The sequence below is a fragment of the Zalophus californianus genome, chromosome 4, assembly GCF_009762305.2.
Source record: "Zalophus californianus isolate mZalCal1 chromosome 4, mZalCal1.pri.v2, whole genome shotgun sequence".
Lineage (NCBI taxonomy): Eukaryota > Metazoa > Chordata > Mammalia > Carnivora > Otariidae > Zalophus > Zalophus californianus.
In genome coordinates this window covers 132802421-132820781 of record NC_045598.1, presented here as the reverse complement: position 1 = coordinate 132820781, position 18361 = coordinate 132802421, and the positions used below count along the sequence as shown (strand labels likewise).

Here is an 18361-nt window from a genome sequence, read left to right as displayed (position 1 = left end):
CCAATCACTATGTTGTATACCTGAAACGAATGCAATGTTGTGTGTTAACTATACTTCAGTTTAAAAAAAGAAGAAATTAAGACTTGGTGCCCTCAATAAACCAGAAATGAAAGAAATTCCTCAAAAATTAAAGGGGGATTAATTCATATTTAAGGAAGAAATAATAGCCAAATGAGAAATTAGAGAAGTGATGAAGAGGGTGAGAGGGTCTTTGGGCTCCAAGCTGCAGATGAATAGAGCAGGAGAACATCCAGGGTCAACCAAAGGTTGATTGGTTAAGGTAAAGGCATCCAAGAAGTTTGAGTACTTTGTCACTCTCCTTGTGCCATGCAGGTTTAATAAAGGCTTCTACCCGAAGATAAGAGCAGTGCACAACCAGGAAGATATAATTCCTTGTACTGGGAACTTAAGACAGTCCTCACTGTCACCAAGAAGGAAGGGGAAGCTTCCATCACCCAAGGGGCCACAGGCTACATCTCTGCTTGGAATCCTAGAAACAGGCCAGGTAATCAGATATTGCAGAGACAGACTAACACAGGAGCTCAAATTTCAGATGAGCATGCAAACTCAGCAAATATTTAAGGAAAAGTAATCCTCTGAATGAAAGGCACCACAGTCATCATATGGATAAACACCCAAAGAAACAAAGGTAATGGAACAAACAAATGAGACTTTAACAAAAGCACATATGATACATATAGTTGACAATTCTCAGAGGACTAAGAGAGGGTAATGTTTCCTTTAAACTAAAACAGGTTATCTTTTTAACAAAAAGTAGGAACCTTGGAAAGGAAGACTATGATTATTAAAAATTTTTAACTCGGTAAATATGCTGAATAACAGGAAAGATATAACTAAGAATGGTTATTTAGAAGATACAACTGAGATAAAACACAGTTCAAAAAGGAAAAATAGTGAATATGAAAAAAAAAGTTAAAAATTTCCAGCATCTGCCTAATAGGAATTCCAAAAAGGAAGAATAAAGACATACAGAGTAACAGAAAAAAAAAGATTTCCAGGAAAGATAAAAATTCTGAGTAAATGGGTTCAAGAAATGTCTAGCAAGATGAGTGAAAATAGACAAACACCTAGACAAAAATGAAATTCAGTGGCTGGGGTGGAGATCTTCTACAAAGAAATAAGAATCAGATTGTCATTAGTTTTCTCATAGATAATAACGGATGTGAAAATACACTGAAGCAGTATTTTCAATTTATGTAGTAAAATAATTATGATTTTGAAATTCTACATACACTTACAGTATCATTAATAAAGATATTGCAGACATGCAAGGATTTAGGAAGTTTTCCATCCACATTATCTGAAATACAAGAAAATCAGCCCTGACCAAAACCAAACAAACCTAATCCAAGAGAAAGAAGTGACATATTCAAAATGGTGGTGAAACACTAAAAACCTTTTCTGTTAGGTGACAATTCCAAATGAACTTGACACGGAAAATAGTGGCTGGGGAAAGAGAGAAGAGTGAGACTGTAGCAGGAATATTTGGGACAGCTGAAAAGAAATAAAAGTGGGCTCTGGTTCTTATCTGGTTTAGGAAAAGAAGGTAGATATTAATTCCAGATATCCATACAAAAACAGGCTTATATGTAAGTGATAAAAATCTTAATTACAAGAAGACAGAATGATAGTTCACTTCCAAACCAATGGAAATAGAGGAATGGAACCTAGAAAACTCAATCTTCACCCAAAAGTTGAAAAATGGAATATAAGGAAGAGGCCAGGGGAGGGGAGAGAAAAAAACTAAAGCAAAGCAGAAATTAAGAACGCCAGAATAAATCCAAACATATACACAATCACAATAAATGTGAAAGGGTTAAATACTTATTAAAAGACAGAGACTGGTTACTTTTTTTTTCTAATCCAGCCAAATGCTGTTATAATAACATGTCTTAGGACTAAAAATAAAAGAACAGAAAAAGGCATGAGGCAAATATTAACAAAAATAAAGGAGTAGCAATATTAATTTCAGACCAAAAAACTTCAAGAGATAAAACTCTTTTCAAGAGAAAAGACACATGGAGGGTGATTTCACTTTTCTTCAGTGAGTATCTATTGCACACCTACCACATGTAGGAACTCTTTTGGGTTTGGGGGATGTAGCAGTGAGCAAGATGGACAAGATCCATTTCTTGTGACATCTAGTGAGATACAGACATTCAGTCCTACCCCTTAACATTTGCAGTACTCAGGGCAAGAATACAAATGCAAACATACATACTATATGCATAAATAATTAAAAAATCATAATTCAAGCAAGTTATAACAATTGACAAATTATAAGATAAAATATTTTCTATCCTATCTTGATAGATATTCCTTCATAACAAGTTAGAAGTCTACATTCAAATTTAGAATTTTTTGCTTCCTCAAATTGTAGAAATCCAGCCCTTAGCTCATATTCCCTTTCTCTTCCATCCCCAACTCTGACCATGTTACAGAGGAACTTGAGCACACCTGTTTGGACTCCCCAGATAGTGTGTGAAATTTCATGCACATTTGCCGCACACACCCCTTGGCTGGCCATCCCTCAGGCCTCAAAATGTATACACAGGCAATACAGTTCACTCTTAGGAAAAGGTGCCCAGGAATGAGATCTATGCAGGTCTCAAAATCTGGCACAAAGCAGCTTGGACAGAGAACTCTAGAGTGCCAGTTACCCCTAGTATGGTCCTAAAACTGAGGAAAAGGTGGTATAGATTCCAAGGGAACATGTATTTTGGCCTTCATGGATCCCTGGGTATATGGGATGGGGTACAATTCTAGGAGGGTCAGAGTGGGATCCTTATAGCAAAGGGTTCAAGACAAGGGAAACTCCTGCCTACATTTAAGGCATTACTGCTAACAATAAACACAGAACAATCAATCAATCACTAAAGGTCAAAATCTCCAATAGTGCTAAGTGTTTTGCAAAGATAGATAACAGAGTGATAGAAAAACCAGTGACTGGGTGGCTTTTTTGATAAAATAGGAAAGGCTTCTCTAAGGAAAGGACAAGTATGTAAGATGATATCTGAATTTAAAAAAAAGAAAGCTGGACATTTAAGTCAGAGGGAAGAACATTCCAAAGAGAAGACTAACAGCTAAGACACATTCCAAAGGCAGAAACAAGCTTGGTGTGTTTGAGGAACTGAAGAGTCCCAAGCATTTCAGGGAAGGAGGAGAGTGGCAGAGGAGTTCAGCAAGGTCAGTACAAGCCAGATCATGTAAAGTTTATAAACAAAAGTAAGGAGTTTGGATTTTGTCAGTGGGAAAGGAAGTTATTAGAAGATTTTGAGCAGAGAACAATTGAATTTACATATTTTAAAGGTGACTCTAGCTGCTGGGTGATATGAGGGAAAGACAAAAATGAAGAGAGACCAGTTGAGAGGCCATAGCAGTAGCCCCGTTGTGAGGTGATTATGACTTGGATAGAACAGTAGTAGTAAAGGAAATGGACAAATTTGAGATATATTTTGTACGTATAGTATAAACTGAGAATGAATTGAACAAGGGAAGCGGGGAGAAGCTAAGATAAAAGAGCGAAATCCAGGAAACTCTTGACCATCTGGATGGTGCTGCCATTTACTGCAATAGAGGAGTGAGGAAGGAGACCAGATTTCAGGGAAGAAGTCAAGAGTTCTGATTAGGTATAGAAATAAATATAAGCAGATTTCTGCTTTGCTTAGGATGTAGGAAGTTGCAAAAAAATGTCACTCCTACTCTAAGAATGAGAAAAGCCCAGGAAATCTATAAAATCATAACTTTGAGTTCATCACAAGCCAAGAACACAAAGCAACCAAGTAAACAAAATGCTAAGGAGGGACAAGCCCCTCCAAGGAAAGATAGTATGCGTGAACTGTCTCACCTCTGGCGAAGCATAGGAGAAAGAGGTAGCCATCCCACAAGGAGGTAAGAAAAATCAGCTGAACTTTTAATGAATTTTTACAGGTGAAATGTGGGCTAGTGTGGCAGTTTGGGATAGATGGGGCTCAAGACAAACGGGAATTTGCAGCTACTCCCAAGCTTTTCTCCATGAGCCTCTACCGGGGGCTCACAAGAATGATTGAGGGCAGGGCAGGAGATCAGAGGGAGTCCTCCTGCAAGGTGTAAGAGGGTGATCAGCAGCTGCAAGGAGGTCAGGCACAAAGTCCTAACCATTCATCATCAAACACATATGCACCTGCACCTATACAAGTCACAGTCAACTGCTGACAACAAAGGTAAAGAGTAAATCTTGAAACCAGCCAGAGAAAAGAAATGACACTAACAGAGGAACCAAGACAAAAAAAAAAATAAGGCAGACTTCTCATCAGAAATGATGCAAGCCAGAAGGCAATAAAACGACAGCCTTAAAGAACTAAAAGAAAAACTGTTAACTCAGAATTCTATACCCAGAAAGAATGATGTTTGGAAAAAAAGGAAGAAGAAAAAACATAAAGCAAGGAAGATATTTTTGCATGAGAACACGTAATGTCAGAAATCTGTTTTAAAACAAACTTTAGGGAATTTCCCCCCCCAAAATTAGGGAATAATTGGAAAAAATGGCAAAAAAATTGCTAACTGTTGAAACCAAAGGACAGGTGCATGAAGATTTATTATAATCATTCTTCAGTATGTAAAACTAATTAAAAAGCTTTTTTAAGCATTAAGTAGGAGAGAAAAAAGTAAGATTACATCATAGAAAATTTAGAAACAAGAGAAAATACTGTTAACAAGTTGGAATATATCCTTTTAGTTTAAGATACAGATGTACCCAGTTTTTTTTCCCCAAAACTTAGACAGTTTGTATCAAGTAGTAATCTAATATTTTCATTTAGTAATATAACAAGTTAATTATCTTCATGTCCTTAAAAGTTCTTCAGAACACAGCTCTTAATGGCTATGTTGTATCTTATGGTTATCATCAGTATGGATGAATCACCAAATAATTGGTTTTAGACATTCTTAGAATTGCATCATTTCATCAAGCCACATATACAAGGCAATGCTAAATGCTGTGATGTAAATTAAAAGAATCAGCTTATGATTTACTTACCATGCTTAAGAGAGCAAATCTTTCATGTGATAAGAAACTGATGTCTTAAAAAAAAAAAACTGATTTCTTTACAGCATGAAGATAGATCTGCCGATAAAAAATAAAATAAGATATAATGACATACCCAGAGAGGTTCCTAATTCCTCTGGAGACAGGATCCTACAGAATATTATTATTTTGTTTGAAGTAAGTTCTGAGATCTTGAGGCATACCCCATACATGATCCATGTAAACACAAAACATAAAGTCTCATAAAGTCTCTGATAATTTCTAATAGTACACAGTTGACAATGGACTGCCAATTTGCACACAAATCATTCAACTAAAAACTCTTTAAAAATTGCATTTATTGGGGCATCTGGGTGGCTCCATCAGTTAAGTGTCTGCCTTGGGGGCTCAGGATCCCAGGGTTCTGAGATCCAGCCCCACATGGGGGGCTCCCTGCTCAGCAGGGAGTCTGCTTCTGCCTCTCCCCCCTGCTTGTGCGTGCTCTCTCTCAAAAATAAATATATAAATTGCATTTATTGCTATAAAAAATAGTCTACTAAAGGAACAGAAAAATTTCACCAGTTTTAGCACCTACCAAGAAATATCCTATTCAGAATCCCGATTCCCCTTTTACACTAAAGAGTCTTGAGGATATTTTCCCAGTTCAGACACAAAGGCATTGTTTCATAAATGCCAGGAGGTAATTGATCAAAAATAAATTTTGTTATCTATAAATAAAATGTCAAGTATTTATAAGCTCTAGATTCTTTGGTGAATTTGCCTCACTGATAAATATGTTAGTCTTTACCTGTTAAAAATCAATCAGAAGCGGGTCACCGGGTCCCTCCACCTCCACTTCCCCTCCCCCTGTGCCCCCGTGGGGGGGTCCGGGTCCAGTGGGACCATGTTCACCAGCACCGGCTCCAGTGGGCTTTATAAGGCACCTCTGTCCAAGGGTCTTCTGCTGGTCCCCAGTGCCCTGTCCCTTTTGCTAGCCCTCCTCCTGCCGCACTGTCAGAGGTTCTTCGTGTATGACCTCCAAGCAGTCAAGGATGACTTCCAGATTTGGAGGTTGATATGTGGAAGAATAATTTGCCTTGATTTGAAAGATACTTTCTGCAGTAGTCTGCTTATTTATAATTTTAGGATATTTGAAAGAAGATATGGAAGCAGAAAATTTGCATCCTTTTTGCTGGGTTCCTGGGTTTTGTCAGCCTTGGTTGACATCGTCCTCGTTGAGGCCATGTGGCATTTCTTTGGTATCGCTGCAGCTGGGAATTTGCCTTCTGGATTTCTGGTACCTGTGTTTGCTCTCTTTGTACCATTTTACTGCTCCATACCAAGAAGCCAAGTGGCACAAATTCTGGGCCCGTTGTCCATCACAAACAAGACACTGATTTATATATTGGGACTGCAGCTTTTCACCTCTGGTTCCTACATCTGGATTGTAGCCATAAGTGGACTTGCATCAGGCATCTGCTACAACAGCCAAGTGTTCCGACTCCACCAGGTGCTCTGCATTCCCAAGTGGGTGGCAAAGTTCTTTTCTTGGACACTTGAGCCCATCTTCTCATCTGCAGAACCCGCCACCGAAGCCAGGATTGGGATGGGGGCCACAGTAGACATCCAGAGACAGCAGAGGATGGAGCTGCTTGACCGGCAGCTGATGCTCTCTCAGTTTGCACAAGTGAGACAACAGAGACAGCAGGGAGGAATGATCAGTTGGAATCGTCTTTTCCTTCCTTTTCGTCAGCGACGGAATATAAACTCTCAGGATGGTCGGCCATCAGAACAAGCATCTCCTCCTCCTCTTGAGGTTTCTGAGGAACAGGTTGCCCAGCTCATGGAGATGGGATTTTCCAGGGGTGATGCTTTAGAAGCCCTGAGAGCTTCAAACAATGACCTGAATGTGGCTACCAACTTCCTGCCACAGCACTGAGGGTCCTGGGCGGCTGCACAGGGACTGGCCGAGCGGCTGCCCACCCACAGCGGGTACGGTCCTGCCACCGAGGCAGCCCGGGCCCCGGTGCTCTCCCGGGCAGACGTTCTCCCGTGCTCTTGCGGGCAATCTGGTCCCTGCCACTCCTCCCTTAATTCCAAGGCCATTGCCGGTTTAAAAAAAAAAAAAAAGTCTCGAAAATAAGTTTGCCATTAAATCAGCATGTATTTTCTATCTTTATTTTTTTATGGGGCATTTTCCTGAGTTTGGAGAAACATCACTCATTCCTGATGTGTTTAAAATGCATTCAAACCGCAGATTTCTGTAAGCAATTGAATAGCACCCCCGATGGGAAATTACTGCTCTTGTAATATTCTTTTCACTGTCATGTGTCAGCCTATATTATATCTGATCATAAATGCCATGACAGGGGAAAGACGAATGTTATTCAGGAAGAGGGTGGCAAAATACTCCTTATGGACTCTTCTCATCACTTTTTTTTTTTTCTCCAAATTTGCCTCAAACCCCAGTGGCTGCTCGGTGTCCACCTTTCCTAGGGGCGATGGGCAGTATGGATCTGCTGCACTCAGTCTTGGCCAGGCCTGAGTGAGGAGGGAGAAACGGAGAAGCAAATCCTACCCGACACGGTTCCAGCCCATTTCAGTCCAGGGAATCAGAATTCTAACTCCTCCTCGCTTCCATTAAAGAAAGTAATGATAATCAAGTACTGATGCAAGGTTCTGGAATACTCTATGAAACTTAACTGGGGTTCCTTTTACTCAGGATATGTACAGTTAGCCTCTCAGGCTGGGGTTGAAAACAGGACAGAGCAGGGAGTCCCCTGGAGCGGTGCGGGGCCCAACCCACATGCTCAGCGGCGCGCCCAGTGCGGGGCCAGCACTTGGGATGTTGGGGACGGTGTCGTGAGGCACAGGAAGGAGCGAGGCAGAGGTGGGCCGTGATGAGTGGGAAGGGATCTACAGCAGGGGGACTGTTGAGATCAAAGGCAATTATGTGACTCTCATGTTCTGCAAAAGGAGCAGAAATGTATCAAATTGATGCAAATTTGGACAAGTGTAATACTTATAATAAAGTTTTTAATGTGTTTTAAAAAAAATCAATCAGAAGCTTTCAGAGATTTAAATTTTGGTTTCTTAATTACCTACAGGCTCAGATATTAAATATTTGGTATCTAAATTGTTGGAAAGCTGGAGTGTGCTCAAGAACATTTCCTTTAATTCAGGTAACAAAATAAAATTTCCTCTCCTAGAGACAAGTTTTACAGCATACATTCCAGTATACATTGTAATTATTGGATAGAAGTGCAATGAAGTAGTCTTTAACAAGTCCTACTACAAACTATATGTAGAACTTTCTAGCTGCTTATTCCACAAACCCTTATAGGCATCTGGAATCATTCAAGAAGTTAAAAAAATATTTAATTATTTTCAGTATCTGGAAGCTATAAATGACACTAAGATTCCTTTGCTCATTCTTGCCCAAGATCTCACAATTTCCATTCAGTAACTTAAATTTTCTTTTCATCCTGAAAACACCCTTAGGCTAGACATGTAAACACCTTAATGTAAAACAAAGTTTTTATTTAGTTATAGCTATATGTAGCTCAATAGAGCTCCAAATGTAGCCCTTGAAACAATTTAAAGGTTTAAAAAACTATAACTAGATAATGAGTTGATACAGTAACAAAAATTGCCTTTCTAGTCAATAAAATAAAAATAAAAGTTTTGCAATGGGGAGAATGACAATGTTGAATTCTGTTGTTCCCTTTGACTGGGATAGCCATCTTTTAGTTCAAGATGATGATTCTTTTCTTTCCTTCTCTGTCTTATGACTAAGTATTCATGGCATCCCTAGTGGTTTTATAAGACACTAGAAGAGAGGGACAGAGTCTGTGAAGATTTCTTTGCACAGCACCTATTAAGGGCATTTGTAATTTTAGGCTTACTAAATATTTCTGGATGATGCTTAAAGTAACTAACACATGTGTGATCACTATCTCATTTATAATGTATGTTTGGTCACTATCACTAGCTCATTTAGTTTTCAAAACAGAAATTCTGACTTATGTTTTTAGTGGATTTTTTTACTTTTAAATTAGCCTCTTGCTTTAAACAATAAATGGTCGTCATTGCATTGACATTTTTAAGAACAATACCCAAGTTTGGACAACCTCAGTGAGGCTAAGAGCCTTTGTATATTACAGCCACACCATTCTCTAGAAGGCAAAGGGATAAAATGAAGTTTGAGGGGCAAAATAATTCATTCTCCACCTCTTTCTTATTGACAGACCCTATTATCAACACCCAGCTCTCCAGAGACTCAACTCCAATTCCATAAAATTTGAAACTCTGTTCAATGGTTGAAAATCATCTGCATTTTCTCAGAATGCTTGCTGAAGGAAATTCAAATTCTGGTGCACTGGCCAAAGTTTCCTTCACACTTCCTTTACAAACTTGATCTTCATCTTCTCTTCTGGCCACCCAATGTTCTGTGTGTTCCCTAGGGTGAGTCACCATAGCATTCCACAGTCTATAAAACTTATCCAGGCACGGAGCTGTCTTTGAAACCAAAGGCACACCACGCTCAGACCTACTCTAAATGCTGCATGAGTTTCTTTTTTTTTTTTTTTTAAGATTTTATTTATTTATTTGAGAGAGAAAGAATGAGAGATAGAGAGCACGAGAGGGAAGAGGGTCAGAGGGAGAAGCAGACTCCCTGCCGAGCAGGGAGCCCGACGCGGGACTCGATCCTGGGACTCCAGGATCATGACCTGAGCCGAAGGCAGTCGCTTAACCAACTGAGCCACCCAGGCGCCCCGCTGCATGAGTTTCTGATCCAAACTTTTGATCTGCCATTTGTTCCCTATATTCCATTGTCTCCTGGGATCCTGGCCCAGATGGCACTTTTCACTGGTGCTGTGCCCTGCTCCAGTCACAGAACAACAAAAGGTTTAATTCCCAAATATGGGAGCAATGTTTCAGAACGGATGGTATTCTATGTAAGGTAATATATTTCTCAAGATGTTTCAAAGATTTGGGTATCTCTTAGCACAATTGATCATTCTTCAAATTTGCATACATTGACTAAACTATAAATATTTTAGCAATGGATTCATTCGTGTTTTAAAGACATTATGCACTAACAAAAACACAAGGCTCCTATCCGTAGAATATATTTCTCGTAGCTTAGGCAAGATACTGTTACATGTAGCAAGGCAATACAAAAAGGTTAACAGATGGGATATATTTGCATTAGTATCTTACTCATAGAAATGAGGTGAAACCTTTTTTTCTTAGGAAGTTACTTGGCAAAGAATTTAAATAGATTAGCAATTTTAATGAAGAAAAGCCAATAGAAGAATAGAAACCAATTATCATTTAAGTGCCCCCATGCAGTCTCATTTACTTGGGGGAAAGGGAAGAAGGAGAAGCGGGAGGAAGGGAGACACCTAAACAAGTGTGTGAAATTTATTGAAGAGGATGCCTGGTCTAAGAAAACATTTTAGTTTGGAGGTAATGATCTAGAGGCTTGGTAGAAACAAGTTGTGAACTTGCGGTAATAAAGAACACAATATGTAACTTGAACCACATTTCCAATTAAAATTCAAAACCAAAACAATTGGTATGATCAATTATTGTAAGGGACTGTGCAAGGCACCAGAAGAGATACAAATAGTCCATTTCTATAAAGGGGTAACTCCTCTGCTTAAAAGAATTTAGTAACTTCCCCTGCAGGGTTCAGGGGGCCCCCGTGACCAAGTCCCTGAGCATATCTCCTTATACCCCATAATTCAGTAATACCAAACTGTATTAGCATTTCTATTATTTCACTTTTGCGTACCTTTACACATGCTGTTCAATAGCCTGTCCACACACCCGGTAAGTATTATCCTTCACAACTTAACTCAGTTATCTCCTCTTCCAGGTGTTATCTCCTGGTTGGTGCCACAAAGGAGCCTCCAACAGGCCATGCTCTCTTTTGCCAAAAATGATTCTCCAGTTGAAATGTAGCTTCTGGCTCATTCCCAAGACCTGGGAGGGAGAGTGCCAGACCATGGGGCATCAAGTGGCATTGCAATTTGAACTGTCTATTGTGAACTGGATGTTTATCTGATCCACCAAATCACAAAACTGACTGTACAGACCAACGTTCCATTATACATTAGAAATGCTACAATACAAATCAGCCTCAGCATGTTTGGAAGGCACATCTCTCCCTCAATCCACCAATGGTGTCATTGGAGTTTCCCTGTGATCAGTTAAGAGAGGAGAAAAATGCTTTATCTTGGTAACAGAGAAATCTGCATTCTCTCTCAGGCCATCCCGAAAGATAATGGTTAATGTAAATCCACACCATGGGCAGAACTTTGGGAGATACATCTGGTTGTCTGCTTCATGAGAAGGGAAAAAAATGTTGAAGTCTAGATCTACACTAACTCATGGGCAGGGGCTAACATTGTTGGCTGGCTGGGCAATGACTCGAAAATAACAAAATTGAAAAACTGGTGACAAAGGTAAGAGGGGGAGAGAGATGTGGATGGACTCAGAATAAATATGAAGTAGTATGAAAAGTGTTCACCAGAAGGATCACTTTGGAGGAGGCTCTCAATAATCAGGTAGACAAAAATGACATATTCCATTTCTGCCAAGCAGCCTCTTTCCTTAGCCTCTTCATTGTTTGCTCAATGCGCCCATATAAAAAGTCACCATGGTAGCAGGCATGAAGGCTATGCATGGGCTACCACACCTGCTGAGTGCCTAACCTGCCAACAGTAGAGGCCAACACCAAACCCCTGATAACACACTTTGAGGTTGGGATGCTATCCTACAGAATACAGTGTATGCCTTAAACCCAATTTCTACTCCTCCAGCGTTAAAATGCACGGGTCCAGGAACCAGAAGGACTCTCTCTCTCCCTGTAATATCTAGTGAGTTTTTTCTTCTTGTCCCCACAACTCAAGGAAATTGTGTGTCTTGTCAACCTGACTGTGAGCTTCTTGGGTTTAGATGTCTTAGTGCCCAAGGGAAGCATGCTTCTACCAAGAAGCACAATCACATTATGATGAATTCTGAAGCTGTCCTCTGGCCTTTTTAAAATTCTCATGCTTCTCAGTCAACAGACAGACGAAGGTCACTCTATTGGCTAGGATGATTGATCCCAATTACTGGGAGGAAATTGGATTGCTGCTACGTGATGGAGGCATGAAGAACAATGTTTGAAATGCAGAGATCCACTAGGGCACCTCTTGGTGCTCTCTTGCCCAATAACCCTGGCCACTAGGAAATTGTAGCAACTCAAGACAACATCTAAGGATTTAGATCCCATAGGAATGAAAGCTTGAGCTACCTCATTAAGCAAAGTGTTTTATCCAGGTGAGATGTTAGCAAAGGAAACATGGAATGGCTGCTAACAAAGGCAACTGTGATTATCCATTAAGTCTTGTGATGAGTTATAGAAGTACAAAATGTAGCAGCTATATTTTGCATTAATTTCCCCCCCTTCCTCCCTCATATGTTCATGACTTCAAATGAAGAACACTGGTAATTACTAGTATTTTCGTTTTCAGCTTAGAGTATTACCAGATTGATGACATCAGTATCAGTGATTAACTGATGGGATTGTGTTCCCTGTGTTAGGACACAAACATTTCCTGGAGTGGAGGATAAGAGTGGATATAGCGGGACAGAAGGAATGGACTGTATTGGATATCTTCTTTTCCCCTTCCAGATCTATTCTCCACTTTTTTCCACCCCATTCTCTGCTCCCAGAAGGCTGACCCTAAGGACTTCAGCAGTGAACTTCCTTGCCACCTAACCTCTGGTTGAGGAAAATCAGGAGATCAGAGGACAGAATTAGAGTGAGGACGGGGTATTTACCCCTTCCACTCTCCCCCACTGCTAGTACCCCCCATCTAGATTCCCGTTCCAGCCAGTAACTGTTTTCTCCCATCAACTTCTCTGAAGCTCTACATAACTGGCCCCTAGATCCTGAACTACCTCTTGTGAGATCCCTACACCCTGACCTGTGAATAGTCTCTTTATCCTACGGACACACCATCTATTTGCGGCTGTGACACTGACTGCCACAAGCATCTTTCTTAGCCACTAAAATAGGAGTTCCTTGGGGGCAGGTCTATGCCTTATTCATTGTGTATTCTCCGGAGCTTAACCAGTACATGGTTTCTAATAGGCACTTATTAAACATTTGTAGCTTAAATGAATGATTAAACAAATATCTGTAATATAGTACAGACTATACATAAAAACAGGGCATCACACACAACCAGGAAAGACAAGTGGGACTGAGATCCAGTCTACACAGAGGTGGCACAGAGCTGCCTTAGCCCGACCCAGAAGAAGGGGTACCTTTTCATAATTAGTCCACCTAGAGGGGTTCATTTGCACAAAGAAAGGGTATACTCTAGCAGGTGGTCTTGCATAAGAAAAAGATAGGACCTAAGTACTTTGGGCAGTAAGAGAAAAGGTTTATATCAGACAGTAAAGGAAGATTTCAGCTCAGAGATGTCTCATGATGTGCTGTTGTTCAGTTATTTGATCTTTACAATTTTTTAATATACTACAAGGATGAGACACAGGTATTTTTAGCCAAGCCTACATAACCTCAGACAATCATAATAGGATTTTTTCCACTCTGATCCAATTAATTGAGGGCTAACTTAGTAATGGAAGATGCTTCCAAATACTTAACACATGAGTCGGCTCTATAAATAAATGATGGTAAATGAAGTTCTGATTTGGCCACCGGTGTACAAACAAGGATTTACATAAAGCTTGGTTCTCTTTGTAAAAAAGAAAAAAAATTCCAAAACCAATAAATATTTTTTCAGGTTGCTAAACCAGTATCTAAATAACAATGAGATAAATAATTAAATATGTAAATAGCAATGCTCTGCTTCAACCCCATCTAATAACATTAAATAGTAATATCGATAATGCCAAAGGCTCAACAAAATTGCTATCAATAAGACAGATCAGGGATTAACTCCAGTAAAGTAGTTTTATTTGGTAAATGTAGATTCGCTTCAATTACTTATAGGAAATACTGAATCTGATATTGCAATGATAATTTAAACAATCTTTGTAACAGACTAAAACGCTCTGGTATTAGCATTTGTGAGACTCAGGTACTTAGTAAAAATTATAGGGCTTGAGGTTTAGTGAAGGGAGAATTAGTGAGCTTTCACATTCATAAAGAAGAGTTTATTTTAAGATTTCCGTGGCAAAAGTGGATTACTCAATAGAGAACTCCCGCATTTTAATGGTTATATCTGACCAGTCCTTTTGGCAAACAAATGCAGCAGCTTTTGTTATTCTGATACACTGGGTTAATTTAAACCACACCTGTTCAGAAGTGTGTCTAGAGAATTTCTACAAGTTCTGACCTGCATCTCCTCCGAAGTATTTAGAACTATGTTTCCATATCATATTTATGTTTCAGGTTTCAGAACCCAATGAAGAGGAGCAAAGCAAGTTAGCCATTTTGTGGGTCACTTCCTAGAGAAAATGTTTCCTCTTACCTTCTGACATTTTTTTCCCCTTGTATAATAAAAATAACATTAAGTCAGGCTGACTTAGATTCAAATTCTATTATTCCTATTTTTTAACAGTGTGGATTCTAAGATGCTCTGTTTCCCCACTTCTAACATTGGGCTAATAATAACTATTTTTACGGGATTCTTATCCGGTATACAAAAAATGCACATAAAGCATCTATTTCAGTACCAGGTATTTAATAAGTGGTAGCAGCAGAGTAGTCCTCATTTTTTGCGTTGCTATTATTCCAATTACCCCATCAGGACCTCTAAGATACCAATTTGATTTCAAGAAACTGCAGTGGTTAGGAAAATTACTCAAAATGACTCAGTAAGGCAGAGTGAGTCACTAGTAAAGTCAGTGTATTTTATTTAATGATATGTACCCAGTGATGGTAAGACAGGCTTCTCTAAGCCTTTCTACTATATAAAACATACATATAACAAAACAGAATTTTGTCCTGCCTGTAATCAGAAAACTAGTGCAGGTGAAAATTTTGTCGAGGGGTGCAAAACCCAAATCAGTCCCAGTGCTTTGCAGAAATTAGTTTTTCCTTTGTCGGTGTTGGTCCAGATTTCAGCATCCTCTGTGAGCAACTGACCACTCTCACTATTGCCTTAAATATAAATCTCTATTAAATGATTTTTGCCATTTTTGTTGCTATAATTTTTGCAGGTGTTTGTCTAGACACCATCTATATCTCTTCTGTTAGATAAATGAACAAATGTCCAAATCATTTGAAACACCTACCCATGCATGTCTTATATAAACAGTAGGTTAACAAAGATGGCTTAAGGGGCCTATCCAGCGACACTGTAAATCCCAAAATTCCAGCCATATTATAATATCAGTGTTGAAAGAAATTTATATAAGGAATTAGAAAAACTTTTACAATGTAATTAGTACATCATATTATCCAACCTCTCCTAACTTTCTTCTTCCCGACCCTGAGACTATATCTGACAACAAATAATTTGCACCATTCTTTCAAGATGTCAAATGTCTTTTTTCTTTATTTGAATGATTTGATCTAAGAGAAGTGGCTTAAAAAAAAAGCATTAGGGGGGCGCCTGGGTGGCTCAGTTGGTTAAGCGACTGCCTTGGGCTCAGGTCATGATCCTGGAGTCCCGGGATTGAGTCTTGCATCGGGCTCCCTGCTCGGCAGGGAGTCTGCTTCTCCCTCTGACCCTCCCTCCTCTCATGCTTTCTATCTCATTCTCTCTCTCAAATAAATAAATAAAATCTTAAAAAAAAAAAAAAAGCATTAGGAATGTCAGGTTTTGTAAAAAAACCACATGGGTGGAGGGTTTTGTTGGGTTGGGTTTTGGGGGTTTTTGTTGTGTGGGTTTGTTTGTTTGGGGTGGGGGTTGGGGTTTTTTTTTTTTGTTGTGATTTTTTTTTTTTTTTTGCTGACAGCAAACAAGTCTATCTGAAAACACACTAAGCTCCAGCAGGTGCCCAGAGCTAATTTGGTTCGGAACTATTTTTAAAAAGCACTAGCTATGTTTTATAACAAGTCATACCAAATGGCTATATTGTTTTTCTGTCTTCCTGCAATCCAGGGGCCAGTTTTAAAATGTGACTCTAAACATAAGGCCACAAACTGGCCATGTGCTAAACACATCTATAATACTCAGATTCTTAAACCTTCTCATAGATCCCTAGAAACAAAAAATTTGGAGATTTACACTTGAGTTTCCACTTAACACATTCCTTCATAAATTCTTTGCATTTCCTGTCAGTGGTTTTCATTTAAATCTAGTGACTTTTAGTTCTGGCCAGCAAGGATGATGTGAAATGCTTCTCAGCAGGCAGATTCAGCCGGATTTGTCAATCCAACCACCTGCTGCTGTCATGTGTTCTGGCTTGAGGATATCACAGTGGATATTTACTCTCCCTGTGGAATCTCATGGCAGTCTCGTCAAAGGGCATTCTTCTAATATTCCTAGATTAAACACCCACTTAGGTATGGTGTTTGAAGAACCCTCAGCTTTGAATCACTCTGATGCATGCATTTAGCCTGGCCTTTCCTTTCCCAAATACAGAAATCCTATTTGGATTAAGATACAAAGATTAGATATTTTGTTTGTTTTTTGTTGTTGTTGTTTTATCTCTGTGTATCCCAGCGCAGAAATCACTAACATACTACCTCGAGCACATCTGGTCTACTACTGAGGCAGCAGGTGCCATGTGAAGAGCAAGAGCTTTGGAGGCAGCCTAACCTGGACTTGAGTTCCTACAAGTCCACCCGGTAGTGTGTCATCTTGGGCAACTTACTTAACCTCTCTGACCAAAATGGGAGATAATACCTACCTCACAGGATTGTTATGAAGATTAAAGGTGATCATATATATATGTATATATACACACATATATACAGATATACACGTATATATATATATATATATATAATGCCTAACATTAATTCAGCTTCATAATAAATGCTCAATAAATTTTTGTTTCCTTTAAATTGCCTTTAATAGTGATTACAATCCAAATCTTTGTGTTTTGCGTTCATCATGCTCTAGTGAATAGAGAAAGGATGGGACTTTACGTAAGGAAAGAATAGGGGCCCCAACTAGGCTCTGAGGGTACTTCAGGGATGCAGACACTGAGACAGAACAAAAATAAAGATAAGGAAGACAAATCAGACTCTTCTGTCCCAACTGCTAGGGTTAAAATGTTTTTCTGATAATTACACTGTAACCACGGAAAATAGAAAATAACCACAAAAAATGATCAGGCCTCAAAGGAGAAGTAACCTATAAAGATTAACCAGACCTAGCAAAACATAGCTATAGATCACAGATGTCACAAGAAACAAATGTAAAACACAATGTAAAAGCGTCATGTCTCATTCCAGACCACTGACCTAACCACTGGAAGGTTCCTGATAAAGTCCTAATAAAAGGCCAGTGATTAAAAGTCCTCATTGGCAACCTGGTCAGGACCCCCTCTCACTCCTGAGAGCTTTTTCTGTATGTTTAATAAAAGCTCTGCTCACTCTCCTTTGTCCGCGAGATTCATCTTCGACTCCGTGAGACAAGAACCTCGCTCTCCTTCTTCGCTAGGGAGTTTAGCCAATGACATTCCAAATACCCCTTCTGTGGAACTCTCACAGTAGCTCCGTAACATGGCCATGGCAGGTCTCAGTTAGCCTCCTTTCACCGACTGGGGACCCGAGGTGCAAAAAGGTGTGGTAATTTTCCCGAAGCCTCAAAAATGTGAGTAGGGAGCCCAGACTGGAACCTGGATCATCTAAATCCAGCTTTTTCCCCCCAGCTTTATCATTGCCATTTGATTTTGTTCAACACACTCCTCATTATTTAGTGAAAACCTCTAGGTAGTCTCCATCCTTGGCAGACTCAGAAGAGAGTCATGAGCATACAGTGGGGAGAACCACACACTGTCAGAGACGTGTCCACTCTGGCCCATGTCTGTCCCCCTGCCAGTGTAGCCAAGGATCCTACTGGGGGAGGACATGGCTGCCTTCCATTCCATCAACTTCAAAAGGCTGGGGCAGTAGGGCCAGAAAGGACTGCAAAGGACAAGTGGTGGCCTAAAGCCAAGGTTAAGATGTGATGAGTTCAATGTTGACATTTTGAGGTTGAAGAGACAATAGGACGGCTGGCTTGTTCTCTTGCCCACACTGCCCTCATTCAAAGGGTTTGCTCTAACACACAGTCCTCTCAGCTGCCCTGGGGGGCACAGGGCAGAGCCACTATCTGGTTGGCAATCAGACTTGCACCCCAGACTCCCAAAACTTAATTCTCGTCTACGTGGTCCCCAAAAAGCTGCTTTGTGTTTTGGTATAAAAAAGTT

At 39.8% G+C, this 18361-nt stretch overlaps 1 protein-coding gene across 1 annotated transcript; it reads left to right on the top strand.

Moving 5' to 3' along the window:
* The first annotated feature begins 5908 nt into the window (after positions 1 to 5908).
* On the top strand, positions 5909 to 6965 carry LOC113909481 (ubiquitin-associated domain-containing protein 2-like). Its single transcript, XM_027570700.1, has one exon. The coding sequence runs from the start codon at positions 5931 to 5933 to the stop codon at positions 6963 to 6965; it is 1035 nt and encodes a 344-aa protein (XP_027426501.1). The 5' UTR covers positions 5909 to 5930.
* Positions 6966 to 18361: the final 11396 nt, after the last annotated feature.